This window comes from Besnoitia besnoiti, chromosome I, assembly GCF_002563875.1.
Source record: "Besnoitia besnoiti strain Bb-Ger1 chromosome I, whole genome shotgun sequence".
In the NCBI taxonomy this organism is placed as follows: Eukaryota; Apicomplexa; class Conoidasida; order Eucoccidiorida; family Sarcocystidae; genus Besnoitia; species Besnoitia besnoiti.
The window spans coordinates 2,472,167-2,493,725 of record NC_042356.1 but is presented as its reverse complement, the minus strand read 5'-3'; the positions used below and the strand labels follow the sequence as shown (position 1 = coordinate 2,493,725).

The 21,559-nt window shown below is 57.6% G+C and overlaps 3 protein-coding genes across 3 annotated transcripts; 1 reads left to right on the top strand and 2 right to left on the bottom strand.

The window, feature by feature from the left end:
• Positions 1-21: 21 nt before the first annotated feature.
• On the bottom strand, positions 22-6,100 carry BESB_003770 (uncharacterized protein; the record flags this gene model as incomplete). Its single annotated transcript, XM_029359132.1, has 16 exons — positions 22-75; positions 221-343; positions 435-546; positions 712-830; positions 1,325-1,414; positions 1,533-1,639; positions 1,799-1,886; positions 2,104-2,178; positions 2,337-2,502; positions 2,625-2,695; positions 2,952-3,154; positions 3,263-3,634; positions 3,957-4,532; positions 4,970-5,099; positions 5,497-5,574; positions 6,050-6,100. 16 exons carry the CDS (start codon positions 6,098-6,100, stop codon positions 22-24), a joined length of 2,415 nt encoding a protein of 804 aa, XP_029222045.1.
• A 1,775-nt stretch (positions 6,101-7,875) lies between these two features.
• Positions 7,876-10,577, bottom strand: BESB_003760 (uncharacterized protein; the record flags this gene model as incomplete). The annotated part of the gene is made up of 6 exons (XM_029359131.1): positions 7,876-7,984; positions 8,262-8,379; positions 8,665-9,325; positions 9,440-9,544; positions 9,858-9,947; positions 10,488-10,577. The coding sequence occupies 6 exons, from the start codon at positions 10,575-10,577 to the stop codon at positions 7,876-7,878; spliced, it is 1,173 nt and encodes a 390-aa protein (XP_029222044.1).
• A 4,711-nt stretch (positions 10,578-15,288) lies between these two features.
• On the top strand, positions 15,289-21,554 carry BESB_003750 (uncharacterized protein; the record flags this gene model as incomplete). The annotated part of the gene is made up of 2 exons (XM_029359130.1): positions 15,289-21,166; positions 21,367-21,554. The coding sequence occupies 2 exons, from the start codon at positions 15,289-15,291 to the stop codon at positions 21,552-21,554; spliced, it is 6,066 nt and encodes a 2,021-aa protein (XP_029222043.1).
• Between the last annotated feature and the right edge of the window lie 5 nt (positions 21,555-21,559).

Here is a 21,559-nt window from a genome sequence, read left to right as displayed (position 1 = left end):
GCCTTCGCTCCAACTGTCGCATTACTTTGTTTCCTCGTTCAGAAAATCTATGAACCTCTCTGAGAGCCTCTTATCCTACGAGCAGACACAGAAACGCACCAACGGCACTGGTATTTCGCAATGCAGGCGCCTAGCACCAGCAGCGAAGATGATAGTAGAGCTGACACTCTAACCTCAGGCGGGGAACACTTCCTAGTACCTGGGCGTCCACCGAACTTACCGCGTCCTGCGATTCATGAGGCCCTTTTCTAGTGCGAATACCGATCTTCTCCCGGTCCTCCTCTGATAACTGTAGGACGTCACATATCAGCAGGAAAACCTCGTCCCGCCGTCGAATCTGGCCCTGACCAAACAGCATCGCAACACAGCCAAATCATGTCTGTCGGGTACACACAAGGTAACACAGCATCAGCGCGCTCGCTGGTGCCACCTACTCGAAGAGCCTGATGCTTGGAAATCATCTCTGAGATAATTCGTCGATCCACATAGTATTCGCGCTCATCCTGTTCCTTCTGTTGTCGTTCTAGTATCCTTTCGATCTCCTGCCTGTTGAAACAAACAAAGGTACAAATTTCCCAGCATGGTGCAGGCGGTCCGCATAGAACCGTGCGGGCTGACTAAGAAGCACTATCTCGCCAGTGGAACGTCTACGTCCCGGTCTCCCTCCTTTTTGCAGCTCGATATCCAGAACTTAAACGCGCCTGTACGTACTTAAGCGCCGAATTTTCCCCTTGCAGCGCATCCAAGGACGTCGTCAGGACAGCGACCTTGGCGGTGGCTTCAGCCAATTCTTCCAGGCTTCCCGAAAGATCTATCACCGCACCTGCGTTCTGAAAAAAGTGGTAGCGACCAACAAGATATTTTGGCCTCCCCCTGTGAGATAACACCGAGTGATACCCGCATTTATTTGCCCGTAAAATGCCAGCTGCGGTCTACGCAAGTCGAGATACTCGGGCGTTTCCTGATGTGGCTGTCTGCCCGTGCAAGCTCATCCGTATTTCTTCCCCAAATAAAGCATAAACCTCACGCCATCCACCGGCGCCGTACACCTCTTCCACTTGCCGGGATTTCCCGCGGTGCAACTCACACTGTGAGTGGCAGAGGCCGAAGCGTCGCCACTCTACGCGACATGCCACCACGGGGCGTGAAACAACAAAAGTCTACGCCTGCAGATCGGGGACTGTGTGTTTGATTCAAAGAAATGAGCTTTTTCCTGAGTAAATGCCGATTTGCTACATGGTGCAGAGAGACCCGCTGTCGAAAACGCCGCTAAAAGCACATGCATCTCCTTGACACATAAAAAAGAACAGACACGTGCGCGTACCTCTGCCACTTTTCGCCGGAGCTGTCTCGCATCTGCTTCAGCCTGTTCCTTTTCCTCTTTTAGTGTTTGGATCACCGCCTCGTTCTCCTCCTGATTACCAACCGAACTAGCAATTAAAACGTGCTGAATGCCTTTCGCAAAGGGCAGGACGTACCGCATATTCACGCGCCTTATCAACTCGCCGAAAAAGGGCCAATCTGCGATTTACCTGAATACGTTCGACTGCATTGCTTAAGCTTTCGACGGTTCGTCGTAGCTCGTTCAACTCCGCCTCCATGGCATCACGCTCCGCGTGGGACTGAATTAGCTCCATTTCTGCAACACATAGCGGCGCACCACAAAAGGTCCGACATCAGATGCAGCTATGCTTCAGCGTGTGGAGCGAGTCTGTTGGCCCCATCCGTGCGGTAGCTCAGGCTGCACAAGTGTAGTCGGTATCAAACGCTACCACTTCGGTTCGCAAGCGGTACCTACCTGACTGATTTTGAACGTTCTGAAGGTTGTTCATTCGAACAAGTTCCTTTTTAGATAAGGCCAGCTCTTTCTCTAGAGCATCAACCTTCTGAAGGGCACGGACGCAGGAAGGCAAGCATCAAAACTCACTCTCTCGGCGCACGCCATTACCCGTAGCCATTCTCGACGTGGATATCCCGATGCACAGGAATAATATAAAAGCCATTTCAATAGCTCTCGTCAATCTCAAGCAAAGACGTTCTACGCTCCGACTCATTCAAATCGAGACTCAGGCGGCGTCAACGACATGGAGCATGTTACCTTACCAAGGCATAAGATCTGTGCTCTGAGAGTTCAGCCGATGCCGCTTGCAAGGACTGCGACACGTCGGCATGCGCCCGCTGAAAACAGGAAGAATCGAAAGACGGCTCTAAATTGGAAATCTTGCCCGTTACCTCCCCGCTCGTGCGAGACGACCTGCTGTTAAAAAAGGCCAACGACCGTTTTGCAAGCTTTCGAAGCAGAGCTGAACCGTATTCAGCTACAAAATTGCGCGTACCTGCCAGGACTTGACCTGGAGGAGCAGGTCCTGGTTTTCGCATTCGAGCTGCTGTGCTCGGGCCGCGATAGGGTCGTTTGCTCTCTCTGCTTCGTCGTTCTGCGCCGCCTTCCGACTGGCGGCCTGAAGCCGCTCATACTGGTGGAGTAGTGAATCGTACTGCTGCCTTTTTACAAAGACTCAAGCAGAAATTCACAATAAAGAATAAACGGTGTCCAGCGACCACTCTTGCGGCCGCGTTACGAAAAACCCCGCAGCTGTGCGTCCAGACTGGAGGTCACTTCTCACCGTATGGAGTTAAGAGCTTCGTTCGTCTGTTGCTGGATCTGCGCTTGGCGTGCTGCCTCTTGGTCTTCTGCCTGCATGGTTGAGTGCACCAGATAACACAGTGGGAACAGCAATTCACTTTAGTGGCTCCAAGACCCGCAAACAAAACCGGCATCGCAGTTGCCCGTACTGTCTTCGCCGCGCTGCGGCAACATGCACGGTGCTCCGACCAAGAGGCAGTGCTCGAGAGCGCTCAGCAGCAACTGCATCGTCCGACGCCAAAAAACGGCCGAAACCAGGGAGCCACGGAAATTTCATGCCGAGAAAAGGTGCATTTCCGTTGTATACCTTCTTGACAGCCTCTGTTGTTTGATCCACCTGGTGTTCAAATGCCTCTTTGACGCTTCGTAGTTCGTCTTCCAGCTCGTGGATGCGTCGCTCTTGCAGCGAGATGCGGTGCTGCAAAAGCTGACGAAGACGCACAGCCTCCTGGAGCTGCTTCTCAGACGCCCCGTCGCACTGGGCCGCAGGTCCGCAGTCAGTTTCACTCTCTGAGGCACAAAACAAGACAGCCAGCTGGGAACTGCGTGGCGGTTCCTGCCGAAACAGTACCCGCATACACATTTTAGACCCTGGCCTCCAACCCTCTGCACACATACCTGCGAACCGGTGCACCAGCTGCTCATCTGCGCATGCAGATTCAACCGGATCCTCCAAGCTTCGTAGGGAACTCTGTCGACGAGCCAAAAGACGTCTGTGCCCGTTTTCTCGGTGCATAACGCGACCTCCGCCGCCAGCGAGAACGGGCGTAGATGACGCCGGCGATTCGCTGTTGTCGGTTGAGAGACAGTGAAGGCACTGAACGATACGAGCAGACACCGCCATCCACTCGAGAAGAGGAGACGGACTCTCAGAAGGCGTTGAGGCGCGCGAAGACGGAATTTCTGCCTCGCCCTCGAGCCACGCCAGCTGATCTGGGGGGAGACACATAGCCAACCGCGCCGATACAGCTGTGCGGAAGGATGGAGATGCTGCGGCAACGAGCACAGGACACATCGAATTCGGCACGCACCACTTCTGCAGGGAGGAACTGCAGAGAATGAAAAGTCCTGCGCTGTAGCGATGGTGGATGGAAATTTCACAGGGTCGTGGCTCAAGCGGTATATGAGAGATCCGCGGGGGGTCTGTTTCAACATGTCAGCATCATGTGCTATGCATGCACGCGCACGTTTGTCTTTGTATCGCCTTTAGAAGCATTTTTGGCGCGCCGCGGGGCGTGAACTCTGTTTGCACTGCTCTCCTGGAAGTAGAGACACGCCTGACTGGAGATTGCCTAGCCCTGCACATTCGTACCCCTGAGGGTCTTCCACTCAGTCAGGAGCCACTCCGCTCGTCCGCTGGCCTGCTCGACGTGGCAGCAGGCCGCGTCCAGCTGCATGAGAGCCTCCTGTGCTTCTGGGTCTCCGCCGGCGCCGTCGCTTCGGCTTACTCCGTTGACAACGCGCCCGCAGTTGCGCGTGTCTGCGTCGGGAGGCATACTGCCCGCTTCAGAGACACCGTAGATCTCGACTGGCCCTGGGAGTGAAGAGAGACTCGCGCTGTCCACATCTGTGGCAAACGACGGCCCTCTCCAAGTCCCGGAGCGCCGCTTCTGCGCTCGAGACAGCCCCGTCGTGGGGAGTTCCTCGTCGCCCTCAGAAAAACGTAGAGCGTGCACAAGCCGTCGCACTGCAGTGCGCAGGTCCGCAACCGGAACCGAAGATTCTCTAGAGCGGCTACCAGCAAACCATATGTCTGCCCCCTCCGGCGGCGGGGGGGAGCCGCCGTGCGGCGGCGACGTCGGCGGAGAAAGGCCTTGAGCCGTGCGCAGCAGCCGGCATTGGTTTCGCAGGTCGACGATCTCTTGCGTGTGCTTGGCGGCTTCCTCTTCTGTCGCAAAAAAAGAGACGAAACCAGAAAACGGAGTGAAAAGGCGTCGGTAAGGCCGCGCGCAGCCTCTTACGACTGCAAACAGGCCGCGTGGGAGGGCAAGCGACGCGAACGGAAATAGCGTCTGCCCACGACAGCAGTTCATGGCGTCTTTGTGTCCAGTAAAACGCCGTCTCCTTGGATCAGTGATTCAGCAGAGCACGCCAACAAAAAGTCGAGTTCTGGCGACGGCTGCGTAGGGCTTCATGTTGGACTGTGCCCTGGCTCAGCCAAAACTGACCTGACGCCATACATGGGCTTGAGGACTTGTTTCGGCAGCGCTAAGCATCTGCTTTCGTAACGTTCGAATGGTGAAACCGAGGGACCCAGAGATTTCGGCGCCCCGGCTGGGATAAGGGAGCGAACTTCCTTCTTTCCTGTTGTGAATGTTGTTTTACCAGCCTGTTGAAGGCGCCTCTGGACGAAAAGGCGCTGCTGCTGTTCCTGGTGCAGACGACGCTCGAGTTCCTTAACAGGGTCTTCCCGCGGAGAGGAGGAGATGCTCTGAGATGCGCCAGCGACCTTTTGCTGCGACAGCCGAGTGAAGCATTGAGACTGACAACGGGCATTTGTCACGGTCAGGGAAGCTTTCCACAAGCGCCAAGCACCTCAAGTGTGCAGGTGCACGGCCCTGGTAGGCGAAAGCGAATTGTCTCGAAATCTAAGGCGGCGGGTGGAAGCGCCTTGCTCGAGTCAGCAGAGACAGCACTGATAACGGGCAACGGACTGTGCGCATGACAGAGCGATCTATGAACACTTGAAAGCGGCAAGAGAGGCTTGATGGATTTCGCCCTCTGTTCAAGCCTCATCAACAGGCTACACTGTGCGGAAAGTACTAAAAACTCGCCTTTTGACTCTCGCCGGACACAGGGAGATGAGCGCCGACTCGGCTACGAGCCAAGTGCTCACACAGACGGAGTCTGACCTGTCGATCGGCGAAGATGTCTTCTCCCAGCAGCTCTTCTTCCTCCTCCTCTTCCTCCTCATCTTCCGAAAGGAGGACCTGCAAGCAAATTGCATGGAGTTGCGCGGCCCGACGACTGACAGTCGCGGCGCCCTCGAGAGCATTCTTGTACCGTCGCCTGCTGCATCCATGAACCATATATATACGTGTATGTAGAAATATATATAGATGTGCATATAGATGTATATATACGTATGCTTGTGGACATGCTCATGCGCTCATGCTGGAGGACCGGCTCTCCGTCACTTTCCACTTTATCCACGGCCAAACGGGAGGATTAGCCGGACTGCTCTGCCACCACGAGGTGTGGTGTATCGAGCGCCGTTCTCTCCACTCTGCCTCTGCACTGCCCTAGAGTGTCAGTGGAAACAGCAAGCTCGTGTGCAATGTCTGGCGTCTGAAACTAGCCGCGGGTACAGTCTGCTCGTCGCAGAGACGACGGGACGGGGTCTCGGCAAACCGCCGACGAAAACCTCTCCGGCGCGTTATGCGGACGCCTTTCGCACGGTCTTACCGCATTGAACTCCTGAACCGCGCCACGGAGCGCCGACCAAGCGTTCTTCATCGTCGAAACAAAGGAAAAATAGTGACATGAACGCGGAAAACGCGACAAAAAAGGCGGTGGAACACGAAAAAGGCCGGTTCTCTACCGCCAGTCGCCGCACGCACCCTAGTGACGCCGCTGCGGAGAACATATGTCAGTTCCGCATTTCAGGGTATCCTACTCAGGCTGGAAAAAAGACGTTGAAAGCGCAGAGCGCGAAGATGTTACAAAAAGAGAGTTTCCGAGACACATGCAGCGTGTGGCTGCTCGACTTGGTGCAGCGGGCAACTACGGCGGGGACCTGTCCCAAGCGCACACCCTTTCGACTGAAATCAAACAGCAGCGGGCGGCACCACCCAGACTCCCAGCCCTCCAATCGATTCACAAACTTGTGCCACCACGCCAGTTATTCTCTCTACAGGAACGACTACTGCAATGACGGAAATTCGTCTTCATGTGTCCACAGCGTCCGACGCAAAGCGGCAAGTCGAGTTCGTCTGCATGCCCTCCGTTGGGTCACTCGCGAGCGCACCGTAATGTAAAAGCCAAGACCGTGCACTCCTCATTCCAGAGAAATTTTGACAGCGTTCGCAGCTAAGAGAGTGCATCTATTCCTCGTCGACTCTGGATAACTACGTACTAACGAACCTCTGTCCGGTGACCCAGCACCTTATCCGGAGCCACTTGCATGCGCAGTATTTCAGCGGGCTGAATGGCTCTCATTTCCCTTGTTCTCCGCCGAACGACTTAGAGTGCAGCCCCGAAATCTACAACCACCTCTGTGCACCGTTGTAAAAATCGAGGAATGCGGATGAGACAAGATTCCTTGCCGTGAAACCAATGCGCCGTCTGCTGGACGGATTATTGGTCGTAGGGATCGCTGCGGATGCTCCGCCAGTTTACTATATCGAATGTTACCGCTAGGATCGTTGGGGCGGGCCGCGCCTCCTGTGACGTTCTGCGTGGTCCTTGAATCGCGGGCACAAATGTACCATCTTAGGACCATTCGGATGGAACGACTGCTTCTGCTTTTACCCGTGGAATGCCCTTTGAGGTCGGATTTATACCGCAGCGACTAAGGCAGACCCTTTCAGCAAAAACGAGATTATAGCACGAAGTGAGCGCTACATGTTTGTGAGCTGTTCACTCACCCTGGCACCTCTCCCTTTTGCTTATCGGCGGGCCCCGGTGAAGGAGAGGGACACCTGCAGAATCTGGAAGATGCTAACGATTGCGGATATAGACCCACTTGAAGCCTAGATGTTCATGCAACAAAGATTTTAGAGACAACCTCGTATCCTCCATGGCGGCCTTGCTACGATCTTTATGCTCATAAAACATCCTTGATCCGGAGGACAAGTTAAACTCACTGATACACACTAGTGATTTGGAAGTCGTTATCGTAGAGCTACGATGCGCTCTGGTTTTATACTACTGTTTCTTCTGATGGTCAGACGGCTGTGAACGCTCTACTTGCAAGCAGCTCAAGAGGGAGTGTCACTGAGACGACCGCTGTTCCATTAGGTGCCCCAAAAAAGCAAAAAAGGAACAGCGTTAGTTCTCGGCGGTGCTCCGAAACGCCCAGCGTTAATCGTACTACTGCGTGCAAAACGGACCTCAAAGCGCATGGCTTATGACTAGACCCTGGATGCATAGTTTTCTTCGCTTCAGCGCGAAACGACAATTCGGTGAGCCTCGATTGACGCAGAGGTACTACCATCTAAGCATTTGACGCGGACGACAGCACAGGGAGCGATAAAATGATGGTGGGGTTCAATGCCTGTATATGATACATTTCACGTCGGCGCGCTAGGCGTCGCGCGTTCTTTTTGGGAAGTCACGCTCATCCTGGCGACCAAGTCCTTTAGAGCTAGGTCTTTGTCATTGTTGTTAGCTATCAGTGCCCTGCAACGGCATACAGACATGAAGAACTTGCCACTACATTTCAATCCCGTATACCTGGCGAGGGAAGTGAACACGGGAGTGAACAAGCAGATGAATACTCGTCTTGAAAAACAGTATCTCTGAAAAGCGCGACAAGGCATGCCCCTCCTTCTGATCGAAGTCCATCTGCGTGAGACAAGCTGATAATACTTGCAGTTCACCCCAGAACAGTCGTCCTCCGATCTTCCTGATGCTCACTGATTCTTACCAAATCTTGGCATCTTCCACGACAACTTACTTGGCTACCTCTCCGTATGTCGCTGAGGGGATGATCTGCTTGATTTCCATGATCAGCGTGGACTCCGCTGCCTTTTCCTTTCTTCGAGAGCTGGTTTTCTTCGAGTTCTTCGTCGCTCCTGCACCAGAGGAGGCAAATGGCTGCACACCGAGTTCCCGCGACGTTACGCGCGTGCGGTCCCCCTGGGTTTTGTGCACGCACTCATGTGATCACGCCTAAACTCCGTAGGAACTTGCATCTGTGTCCCGGCGATCAGGTATACGCACGCGATGGAGAACGGCGAACGCAGAGGAAGTGCACTCTTCATACATGCACCCGCGGGGGCGTACCACGCATGCGTCACAGATGCCACTGCTTCCTGAAAGTGGCACGCAGTTTGTCTCGTCTCCTCTCTTCCGCTTACCCTCATCTGATGATGAGTCACTGTCACCGGACCGTTCGCCAGAGCCCCTCGGACTGCCGCCCCCTCCACCCCTGCCATCCGAACCACGTTCTGCGGTAGCGACTGCCACGGGGCACTGCGGCGAGGCTGCAGAGGGCACGCTCGTGGTGGCGGGTGTTGGAGACGGTGGAGCCGCGTGAAACCCCTGAGGGGGTGCCTGACTCGGCGCTGGCCACGCCCACCCAGGCGCGCCTCCTGCCGGCGGTGGCGGCGCTCCGTAGGCACCGGGAGGGAAACAGCCAGGCTGCGTCGGATACGCAGGAGGCGGAGTGACGAGCAAAACTTGCTGCTGCGAGTACGGCGCAGGATGCGCCACCGGAAACACCGCATTGGAGGGATGCACATACGGAGGCACGGACACAGGCGAGGGGTAGCTGTGCAGGAGAGGAGGGGAGCCCACCGACCCGACTGGGCCCTGGTTGCTTGGCGCGACGAGAATGCGACCGTGCGCCGCCGCTCTAGCCTGTTCGGCAGTCAAGACAACAATCTTCTGCGAGCCGTCACCCAAAGGCTTCGTCTCGCTGAGGGGCGGCAGCAGCTGAAGTTGGATGTGAAGTGCTGCGCCAATCTTGGCCTGCGCCGCGTTCTCCAGAGCATAGTATTTGTCCTCAACTTTATCCACCTACAGCTCACATCCACACCACAATCCACAAGAACGCCACATATCGTAGTCGCGCAACAGACGCATCCCTTCTTGCACTGCTACCTGGACCACCCCCGGTAGACTGTCTCTCACCTCCAGAGTTCGAAGATCTACGGTCACTGACCCCATTTTCTTGTCCTTCAGCAAAATATTTGCATCCCACACTTCAAAGGTGACGCTGTGGGGTCCGAACTGTTTCTGAGAAGTACCGAAAAAGGACATGAACTGCTCGCTACAAGTGGCACGCCGGCGAAGACGGGGTTCGCCTTCGAGAACGGGGCGATGGCATGTTTCAGACGTGCCGCCGGTACTTGTCCCCCCGCCCCCCTCCAGAATACACTTGCGCTATCCCGTTACTGATATAAGCATACAACGTGGCAGTTATACGGAGTATGCGGTCCAGCAATATCTTTTGATGTAATCTGTTCCTTCAGCGCACGCGCCCACCCATGCACTCCGGGGCAGCTTGTACCAGAAAAAATCGCAGGATGGCTGTGCAGGTGCGCCTTACGTCATAGACAAACGTGAACTTGTGGTTCCACACCGGATTCACAGTTTTCTTCACCGTCCCCGTGCGGTAATGCGTGCCCCTGTACTCGAACTGAGCAAACGTTGAAACATCACATGTGCAACGCCTTATTAAACAGTGGCCCAACCAGCTATTTGACAGTACATTTTGCACGCAGGGCCAAATCATCCGCCGCCCCTCCGACTCTGCACATGACGGGGATACCCCATCGCTTGACAGCGATATGAGTTGGCGGATGATCTGCAGCTGCACTGTGCCACAAACAACCGTGTGATTCATCCACGGCCATAATCTCCTGAGGGGTGTCTTAGCTCATGAGGACAATGCCGAATGGAGATCGTTCAATGCACATAGCCAGCCTCATTCTGTTTTTTATTCTAAAGCAGACTAGCGGCCCTTCTCTCGATAGCATGATTCGATTGGGCCTCCAGCCCTCGCCCTCTCTGCCGCGTCCTCACGCAGCAGCCCAAAAATGAAACGATCGCATTTTCGGTTCTCCACAAGAGACTCGAGGCATGACAGGAACGAGCGTTATCACACTACGTGCCGCTCCATCGGCAGGCTACACTGGCGTTTTAGGGCGGCTTCTGGTGCCCTCCTCCGGCATCTCACCTTAACATACGGGTCGGAGCTTTTACCGGAGTCCATTGCAGGCAAATCGACGCCCCGCCGGATAAAAACTTGCACACGAGGCTGGGACATGATGGCCAAAAACTGACTGTTGTCACATGGAAGACTTCTTGAAAGAATCAGAGATGTGCCTTCTAAGATCGGACGAAAAGATTTCGGAGACCTAGAGACAGTACCGATGGTCGCAGATGGTCGCAACGTAGAATGTGTTTCCCTGTTGACGGTGGAGGCCTGGGCAATCGCATTCAAGTGAAGGTCTGGGAAACGGCTGAGGTCATACTCAGGATTGCGTATATACGGGTGCATGTCCGGTGGCCTGCCTGAGAGAGAGCAGTATGGCTATGGAGTTGATGGGTAAAGGACATTGGCTTCCGCATGGCGTCTCTGCGCGTCCACTGAATGAGCCGGTTTCTCAAGACGCCAGCGGCTTAGTAGAGAACAAAATAGATTTCACAAAAGAAGAGCGGCCGATAGACTCATCTCGCCGCCCTTATCTCAAGTATATGCACGGCACCAAGCCGGCTGATAACTTGTCAACTGACTGAATGGCGACCACCGATTCGTCCAACTTGGATACACATGCAAGCATCCAGTCCTTTGAATGCCAAAATGGGACGCGGCTGCGCTGGTCATGAATTAAGTGCTCAGTTCGAAGCAAAGAAACGTAGCCTGAAAGTAGAAAAAGCCGTGTCAACAGCCTAGAGCGCACTGCCAGATGACGAAAACATGCCGGGACGAAACTGTCCACAGGCAGGGGCCCGGCTCTGAACGTCGTCCCGTCTTCACGCCCGATGAGGAATGTAGTGAGGAGATAAGACAGTTAGGCGGATTTTGGGCAGACTAGCCATGCGCAGTCACGAGGTTCACGACAATCGCCACTAGCACACAACGACAAACACATTCGACGGTGCCGTCGATACCGCGTGACCGCACAGTAGCGCCTGAATGCGAATAGCGCGGTTCCGCTTGAACCTCTGCGACGCAACAACCCACACTTTAAGCTATGAAATGAGTGTGCGTCTTGCAAGAACCTACACGCCACTTGTAAGGTACAGACCAGGCATGTGCTCGGCAAGTACCATCGATACCGCCGTTGTGCAATGGCTAGCGAACGGGGGGGCGCATGCAACGCTTGCACAACTCTCTGGTCCGGGGTAGTGCCGGCGAATCGCTCATGCTAGTTGACTCTATCGTAGAGAAAATACTGCTGGTGATTTCAAGCATCCCCCCGTTGCTCAACAAATTGTTGTACATTCTCGATGTGAACTGCATAAGTGGCAATTTGCGTGTCGACAACACGAGCGCCAGCATTCCTCTATCCGGGTGATGCCCTCGTTTTAGCGTTGCGTAATGATGCCAAACTGAGGAAATGTAGTGCTGTCTATGTTTGACTTACTTGCTTGAAAGCAATTGAAACAGATAGGAGGCGGCGCTGAGCTCAGACATGGAAGTTTATCAACACCGGAGGGTCCGTCGACCCTCCCAAACATACCCCCCGCGATTTGGTACCCGCGGTTTCAGTGGTGGTCGAGAGTGCATCGGAGGTGGTTGCTGTACGGCACAACCTCACTAGATAATGAGCAGACACGGGAGCGAAGACAAAATGTGAGGATTAGAAATCTGCTTTCTGGCATGTTGGTGTAAACTCACCCTACGCGTTCGAGATGTAGGAGGTAATGCATGGCACCTGTAGAACTATTTCGTGGCATCAACGATATTGTATTTGGTAGTGGACTGTTGGTTTTGAAAGCTATTCACCACAGTCGTGCCACATCCAAACCTTTGTCCTAGCCACATTCTCAGCCGGTAGCATGAGGCATAGAAGCACGCCTTGAAGAGTTGAGTTGCCTACACGTTTTTCTTTAGCACATCACTAAGCTAGTACCTGGAACACCGTGCCATGCTCAGCTCCACCGACCAAGTTTCGCGGGCGTTTGTCTTTTCACTGGTTGTACTGCTTCGTAGACCCAACGTCAATAAACCACATCACTACGGAACAGGTACCACATCCGCACAAAAGAGACCCCATTTTCTAGGCACGGTCGGGGGGAGGTGAAGGGGGGGCTTGCAGAAATGGCCTCCGTGCAGCCTCACGTCACACTATACGCTTATGGCCGCACCCCGCTGAGGGATCCAGGTAAGCGAAGTACAGCTGGTACAACTCTTCCTCAGACGAGTGCGCGGGGGCTGAAGTGGCTTTCAGCGCCACTGCGTGCATGTGGCATTCGCAGCGGCGTGAGCAGTTCAAGTCGTGTGGGCTCCCCTCCGATAGGGGATGCGATCTTGTATAATTTGTTTCCACGCGATCCGCACACAGACAAGCGGTCAGACTTGGCCCCTCTCCATGGACGCCGCGGTGTGGTCTACGCCCCGTACTGGGGTACATGATGCAATGAAACGTCTTAGTATCCACCGAAGCACTCATTTATTGTTACACCTATCGATGCTGCATATAGTTTTGTTCCACTGTTGAGGTGCTAATGGCGCCTTCCCGTCGGTGAACGAACGTGGCTTGCCGCAGTGGTACCGGGGACAGAACACTGCCTCGATTGACAAGAATTCGTACGTATGTCAAGAATTCGTACGTATGTCGGAGGTAGATACACTGAGCAAGGTCTCGTCGCACAGCAAAACGCCTCGTCGACCCTGGAGATTACCATGCTCCCGCTGACTCGCACTCCAGCACTACGTCATCAGAAGGCAGTATTACGTAGCCTGGCTGTACAGAGTCTAACTGCGGCTTGGAAGGAAGGCTGAGCCTCCTTTGTTTAGATATGTTGAAAAACACGCGCAAAGGCGTCTGAGCGGCTTCTTTCTATGTCTGTCTTCTGCCATCGAAAGGTTCGCAACCGCTGCCGTGTTACCACGGTCACCGCCAGTTGGTCCTAGGCGGCCAGTATCAGAGAACAACGGACGCACGTGTCAGATGAATTCCAGATTTCATTTGTACATCAAAAAAAGCCGCTGTAGTTCTAACTGAGCCCTGCTTTCGAAAAGAATACATCGGAATGCTTGCTTCTTCGTGTCATTCTTGAGCCCGTGCGAAGGCTCCAATCGGGATTCTTCCGCTTCAGCTGCGGTTTCAAGATGAAAAAAGTTACAGGAAAAAACTATTGTTAACCTACGAATTTCGGACCATCCGAAAACGCTGCTGTGTCACACGAACTGTCACGCTCTACTGATAACGTGCTACAGTTTTGCCATGTTGTCTTCCACGCGACACGGGAGAGCCTCCCACGCTCGCGGGTGACCCGTTGCATGCCCCATGCGAGATGCTTTTCAAGTCTCCATAGTGACTTCAAGCGAAGGCCCATGAGGACACCTGACCGGGTAGTGTGTTCGCTGCGCTGTCTACTCCTGCGTTTACGTATGGCAATTTGTTCTTGATCACGAGTGGAACGGGAGCGTAGACCCAGTGCATTGTTTGCCGTATAGAAACGGGGCGTAAGCAGGAGAGTGGAAGAACTCATGCAGGGCCGTGTACTTTGGAAAGATGCACGCTGTACAACACCGTCAGCATGCCCGTCGAATTCGTGTTTGCGCAGTTTAGTTGCGTAGTCCCAAAGAAAGAAAGGGGAGATGCCTATCCAAGGCCGCGTTTGAAAGTGGTGAGCAACCTGTCTTTACACACCTCATGTCCCTTGTCCTAAACTGCGATTCAAATCTGCCATTCGTCCTCCCCTCTGCCGACATGGCTGGGGGGTCTCGTCGGCGCGCGCTTCTGGAGTGAAACCATGTCTGCGCTTCACTTATTCATTGCCGCGAAAATAAACGCATGCGACAGAACTCGTGTCTGACGGCGCTCGATTTCTTGTGGACTCCTGTCGCTCGGGGGCAGACACGCCAGGTATTCCCGTGGTCCGTGGCTTCGAACTGCCCGCAGGCACGCTCCACATTGCGTCTGTGTGCAGGCAGGTGGTCTTTCTCAAGCAGGTCTATCTTCCTCGCAACATTGAGCGCCCGAAACGGACCACGGTGCCGCGTGGTACTTGGCTGCCGCGCCAGAGGCAAAGAAGCAACGGTGTGGAGGGCACCGCTTTCCGGAGAGGCATGCAAGCCACAATCGGTTCGAGAACGCGGTGGCCAGTTCTCTGCCTCTCCACAGCAATTTTTCTTGATGTTGAGCACTTGAGCTTGTGTTGCGGTCTCCGTGACGCTGAGATGACCACTTCCTTTCGCCTCAAGCCATGCAAAGCGCGCTGGCTCAGGCCTTGCGCGCAGTCGTGGCCGTGCCGCCATCTGCGACTGCCAGCGCGCGGTACTGCAGCAGCGTGCGTCGCTGTCTGTTTTCGTTAAACACTCGCAGGTGCGGCTGAACGCTGGAGCTCGTTGCCTCTTGTGGGTGGTGCGGGCACACCCCGTCGGACTCGCATCGCTTCTTCTCCGTCCTTGCGACTTTGTCACGAGCCCGTCTCTTCGTGAACTCTCCGGAGACCTCCAGCGACAGCCGATGTCCCGGATTCCCGTCTTCCAGGATTCTTTGAAGGCCCACGGAAGTCTTGCTGCCGTTCGTGGGCGCTCGCCCTCTGCGGAACCTCCGTCGCCCTCCACTAGGGGGGGCGCTGCGGCGTGTGACGGGCGCTCTCTCTCGCATTTTCAGCTCTCCCTAGGCAGCCCCAGTGTCTCACTACGCCCGCGCAAAATACAGAGTAGCTGCACGAGTCCAGCCTCCCCACTGACGGCGCGCGAGTCGTGCCTGTCAGGCTGCTTCGTCTGGCCTATGGCGACCCAGCCTCAGTGACACTCTGCCCCCGATATTGCGGAACCGGCACTTTTGAGCACAATGGACACGCGTGTTCGAGGTCAGCCGCCGGTGGCCGCTGTCCATGTTGCGGTCGCGAGCGCACTCCCAACTCTGAGCAGCGGCTCAACTGACCGCGCGCCGCAGGCGGCGGGAGGGACTCTGTCGGCGCCACGGCACATGGAGTCCGCGCGCGATCCCTGGGGGGGGCACGGAGATGACATGAGCTGGCAGGCCAGCGGGCAGCATGTGAGTTGGTCGGCGGGACTGAGTCATGCTGGGGCAGGCGCCGCGCCGCGGTCCGGCAGTCTCGGAGCCGCGGCTTCCGCCAGCGACCGACAGGGCGGGCTCGTGGAAACGCTAGCCGCACACACGGAGCGCGACCTGAGAGAGTTCACTGGCGAAGGCGGAACTGACGACAGGTTCGCAACTCGTGGCAGGACAGGAAGCTCGGCTTCGCACGGCTTCTCGCAGCAGCAAGCGCACCCGGACCGCCATGACCGTCGTCGAGGGCGCGCTTCCTACGCCGCCGGGGAGGACATGGCAGGAAGAGGCGCCCTGATTTTGGGCCAGAAAGAGAACGCCCCGTGGGGCTTCTTCGGCGTGGCTCCTGTCCAACCCCTAGGGCTCGAACCTATAAGCTCCGATAAGACTGCTTCTGCCAGCCGGGCTTCCGCTCGCGATGAGCCGAACCCTCATGGGTCTGCGCCGCCGTCAGGCGATGGAAGCGCAGCGCATCCCAGAGGGTCTTGCTCTTTTTCGCGCACGTCTTTCTTTTCTGTTCGCGAAAGTCCGTGTTGCTTTCTGTCCTCGACGCGCGCTAGCGTCACCGGGAGCACCGACCCGTTTTTCTCCACGCCGCCCCGCCAGCCCGAGTTCGACTCTGGCTTCGCAGAGCTCTCCCGCCAAGCCGACGCTCGCGGCCGGGGACCTGACTACCTCGAGATGCCCTCGTGTGGAGGCTCCGAGGCCAGTTCCTGCGCGCCTCCAAGAGACTTTCGGCACTCGTCGCCAGTTCTGTCTGCAGCTCGCCTGTCTGGCGCGGCGGACTGGACTGCTGACTCGCATCTAGCGAGGACTCCTCGCCGTTGCGCTGCTGACGAACTGGAGCGAGTCGGAACGTCTGGGGGGGGAGAAAGCAGCGTCAGCAGTGCGAGGGTGTTTCTGCCGCACAGGAACCCGGTGGGCAGTGCCCCGGGGGACTTGCCTGTGTCCCCGTATGCGGGTCAGTGGAGCCTCGGCGCGCACAGCGCATCCTCGGCTGGAGGCCTTTCCCCTCTGGCAGGCGGACTGTCTTGTTCGGATCCCCCTGACCCAACAGAGGGGTCGCCTTCGGTGGCTGCGGCGCTGTCGATCTTTCCTTTTCTGCTCCCGAGTGCTGCTGCGCTGGCGCTAGACGGCCGCCGCACCAGAAGGCTCGCGCGGTCGGGAAGGCCCCTAGGGGGCGGTCGTCCCGCATCCGCGAAATCGGCTTCGTCGAGGTACTCCGAGAGCTTTCCGCGCCGTTCCTCGAGCACGCAGAGCGCTTCCGCCGGGCTACCCGCCAGCGAAGCCGCGTGTGTCTCGGTGGGCCTCAGCGTCGCAAGTCCGGCGGTCTCAGGCGGATCTGAGAAGGCAAGGACTCCAGACGTGGCGCCTGGTGGACCGACGGAGAGCGCCTGGGAGGCCGACCCGCTTGTGCAGGAAGCTCTCTGCAGCTGCCTTGCGGCAGCGGCTCCCGAAGCTGAAGAAAGCGACCTGCGGAGGCTCCAGCAGAACAGCGCCGAACTGGATCTCCTTCTTCCCCAAATGCCTCTCGGAGAGCTATGTGTCCTAGATACTGCGCCCAGTGCAAACAGCCCGTGCGCGGCAGAGGGCAGCGGGACAGAAAGCGCTGGAAAGGGGCACTGGAGCATGCGCGGGCGCAGCGATAGTTGCGGGCAGGGATCCAGGACAACAAGACGGATGACTGGGCGCCGCGTCAAAGTCTGTCGATGCCTGCGGCCCCTGGCGAGCAGCTTGCAGACAAGGTCTCTGTGCGATTTGTACGAGGAAGAAGCGTTCTTTTTGCCCGAGCAAGATATCTTGGAAGTGAAGTTCAACTGGTGGCAGATGCTCAAGCGGGAGTTTCGCGTCCAGGTCCAGTGGGAGTTGCAGCGTGAGTTGCAGAAGCAGCGAGGCGGGGAGCTTCCGAAGCAGAGTCGCGAGGAGAGACTTCTAAGCCGATGGTCCTACTGCGTGTCTTCTGTGACAGCGCTTCACGTGCCGAAAGCTCGCCGCATTCTTCAAGACGGGCCGCTCGCCTTGCACGATGGCATGGCCATAGACGGCGCTGGTGGGAACGCCGACGCCAGAGATATGGGCGCGAGCTGCGGGCGGGACGGCTTGGGCGACCTCGACGTCTCTGCTCTTTTGCCAAGAGCTTGCGAGAGTGAGGGCGAAGCAGAAGGCTTCATGGACTGCTCGACGGACCCCCAAGGGCCAGGGGGCGAAGGCCGCAAAATACTTAGCCGCCAGATGCGTCAGCGAGTCTGGACGTGGATGTGGGAGTGCTCGTCCGGCCTCGGCTTCTGCGTCCCCAGTCGCTTTCTGGGCCTGCAGCTGTTGGACGCGTACGTCGCCCACGAACTCTCTCCCCTCGATCCCGAGAAAGAAGATCAAGTGAGTCTCGCTGCGGTGGCGTGTCTCCTCATCGCGGCGGGCCTGCGCGGTCATTGGAAAGATCTCCAGAAAGACGCGTACCTTGCCGCTATCGTCCGCGGGCTGGACTTCCCCTACTCGATAGATGAGGTGATTCAGACGCAGTACGACATTCTCCATCTTCTGCCCTCCGGCATCATGCTCAGCAAAACTGTGATTGACTATTTCCGCCTCTATCTCGCGCACCTGAAGGAGCTGCCTAATCTGCTCCAGCATCTCGACACCGGGGGGCCCGAACTTCCCGGCGCGGAAGCCAAGTCGTCTTCTGCCGTCTCTTCCTTTCTCCGCCAGAGCTCGACTAGCCTTTTGCCGGATCTGGCTGCCCGCTGCGACCGCAGGCTGAGTTGTGTCTCGGCTAGCAGGGGTTCTGGCGCTGGTCCCAAGGAGGACAGCGACAGCCGCGGGCTCGCGGGGGAGATTCTTCAGCACACAGGAGCGTTCTTCACACCGCTTCTTTCCGAGCAGAGTTCACTGGATACAGCGGGGGCGAGGGCGGGCGAAGGCCACATGGACTGCCTAGATTCCTCTCGAGGTCGACAGGACAGCCACCCTGTTGGAGCGAGCGTGGGACTGTCAACAGGCACAGGAGTCTGCGTGAGCATCAGCAGCGGCGCCTCGTCTCGTTGGAACTCTCCTTTACCGGTGGCGGCATCAGAGAGCGAGGAGGCCGGCGACGCAACTGATCAGGGGCTTGTGTCGCTCTTTGAATTCTGGAAGTGTACAGGGCTTCTTGCGTGCCTCGAGGCGCTCATCCTCCGAAGCTGTTCAGCTATCGTCGGCTCGGCGGGGCCCCCTCTGCTTGTCCCGCCGAGCCGCCTTGTTGCGGCTCTTCTGCTGCGGCTCATCGAGCCCTTCAGCATGGCGCGACTGGTGGAGAAGAAGACCGAGAGGGACCGGAGAACTCGCGGCCTCCCCCCACAACTCGCGGTAGACCCCGACCCTGTCCTTGGCCGCGGCAGCATCGCCTCCTGGAGTCGGTTCCTCTGCACCTTTGTTTTTCGCCTGCACTACGACGCCGACATGGTTTTCTGGAAGGCTGTCCTCGCTCCTGTCATCGACGGAGTCCTCAGCATGGAAGACAACCGCTGCTTCTTGGCGCTCTGGGAGGCCGGGAGCGAGGTGTGGGCTAACTTGATTTCTCGGAGTTGCATTTTCGAAGAGAACGGCGTTCCGGGAGCACCTGCCGAAGTCGCCGGGGGGGTCCGCGACGTGCGAGCTCCTCATTCTGGAGAAAGAGAGCTTTCGGAGGGGTGGAGTCGGGTCGCGTCGGAAGCCGCGGTCCCTGCGAGCCACCTCGGTCAGCACTCCCGTGGAGAAACGCTCGCAGACCGCGCGGAAGGGTTCGCTTCTCCGTGGGGGGCTGCTCGCAGGCGACGTTCGCCGGAGAGCGGCTCTTCGGCGGCGGCGCGGACCAGTTTTTCGTGGTCGGCGAGCGAGCCGCGCCGCGTACAGGAGATGCAGACAGGCGCGAAGGACACCCACGGGCGGGAGAATGTCACCGGACTTACCATCCAGGATCCTTCCGCTGTGCATGTCGTCGTCCCAGTCGCACCTGCGCATGCATCGCATTACGCATCACACATACGCAGAGAGCTGCTTGCTGCGGCGGCTGCAAGGCCGAGCTGGTCTGCTGACCACGGAGAGGCGCCGAGTGCGCGTCCAGGCTCCACGCATCGCACCCCGGTTGCAGTGTATGCCGTAACTGCTTTGGGCTTCGACGCGAGCGCCGGAAGTGCGCAAGTCGAAACGGGAGAGTGGACGAAGCAGACAGGCTATCCCGCGCAAGACACAATGCAGTGGGAGACGGATGAAGGATGCAAGGCGTGGACACCTGTCGGCGCTGCTCCAGGCGCTGCGCGATTCGCGCCGAGCGCTACTGATTCCGAAACGCCGCGGAGAGAGGCGGGAAGAGTGCTGGAAGAGAGTGGAGGGGGAGGGCGCCACAGGGGCCCGCGCGAGGCACGTTCTCCGAGTGTTTCGGAGAAACGGCGGCGGTCGGTACGGGACCAGCTCGCGATGCCCGCAGACCACAAGTTTCAGAAATTTGGATCAGACTCCGGACCACCGCAGGCCAGTGTCGCCCGCGGAGAAATCATGTATGCGTCTGCAAAGGAGGGTCATCCACGGAGCCGCGACCGACAGAAAAGCGGCGGGGAGCGCCACCGAGCGTCGTGGTCCGTCGTCGCGGACACCCAACTTGAGGCTCAGCAGCACAACGACCAGCCTCCCTCGCTGGGAGCGACGAGCGCGGGGCCACACAGCACGGCCAGACGCAGCAGGCTGGACGCAATCCCTCTTCAGCCGCGGCAAAGCGACACAGAAGCCATTTCCGCGCTCGCGGGACAGCGCGACCTGCCGCGCAGGAGCACGGCCGAGAGAGAGCAAGACGCACGACGCGCACGCCACTCTTCTACCCCTGCGGACACCTTCATCTCGGAGCGAGGAACCCGCGCCTCCCCGCGGTCGTCAGCGCCTTCAGTTCGCGTGCAAGCGCCACCGCGAGGCGAGCCCCCAAGCCAGGCGTTCGGAGGCGGGGACTGGCCGTCGGCTCACCCAAGAGGCGTCAGCGCGGATGGACGCGACTGGGAGCCAGGCCACTGGCATTCGTCCGCGGCGGCAGCACGGGACGCCGGATCCTGCGCAGCTGCGCTGCCGTCTCTGCCGCCCCGCTTGCCGCGTGCGAGTGGCGATGCGCGCTTCGAAGAATGCATCCGCCTCTCTGTTGGATACACCGTTCGGCGGCCGTCGGGCCGCAACGAGACGTCGCCCTCTGTCCCCTCGGAGCCCCCTGTCTGGAGCCTCCCTCAGCAGGACGGGGCTGACGCTGGAGTCTTCTTCCACGCGGAAGGCGCGGCGTGCCCCTCGCCTGTGTTCTTCACGCCTTCTCCACTGAAGGAGCCGCCGACTTTCGGCTGCGCGGCAAAAAGCGTGCCCGACGCGGACTTCTGCCTCGAGACCGACGCATGGCGAGGCAGTCGGCAGTTTGAGAGAGCCGTCTGGCACACCATGGAGAGGTGGGACGACGCCGTCAGCCCGCCAGAAGAGGAAGCTGAGCAGGTATCCGCAGGAGGCAGCCTCGCCATGAGCGAACGAATCGCCGCGCCCGGCGAAGCTGCGTGGTCGATGGGGATGGGCAGCGTCCGAAGCCTGACAACGGCATACGTCTGCCACGTGCTTCCTCGTAGCCATGAACACCCGCCCACTGCGACTGTTCCGGGAGAGCCCAAGCGCCGTCGCCGGCGTTAGTTATGAATGCCTTGTCGATATGTCTTCGCTCCGACCTGTCTACTGTCGTTGGTGACTACTGGTCTGCACCGCTGCTGGAAAGATATTGCTCGCCCGCGGCCAGCCAACGGCTGCCCTGGACAGGCACTGTGAACATCAAAACGGCGCTGCGTTGTGAGTTCCGTTTTTGGTTTTGTCTGCATTTGAATCATATAGATCCAGTGACACCTCCAGACGGGAAAGTTGGCATCCCACTCTACGGGCCTCTTGCGGACAACGCGAGGAGATCGCGAGGACTCACGATTCTGCCTAGCGGGGTAGCCTTGATCGCTGAGAGGCTAAATTATAGTCATCCAGGACAGGATAAGAATACGAGCAAGAGAAATCCAGCAGCCTGGCTCTAGATCTG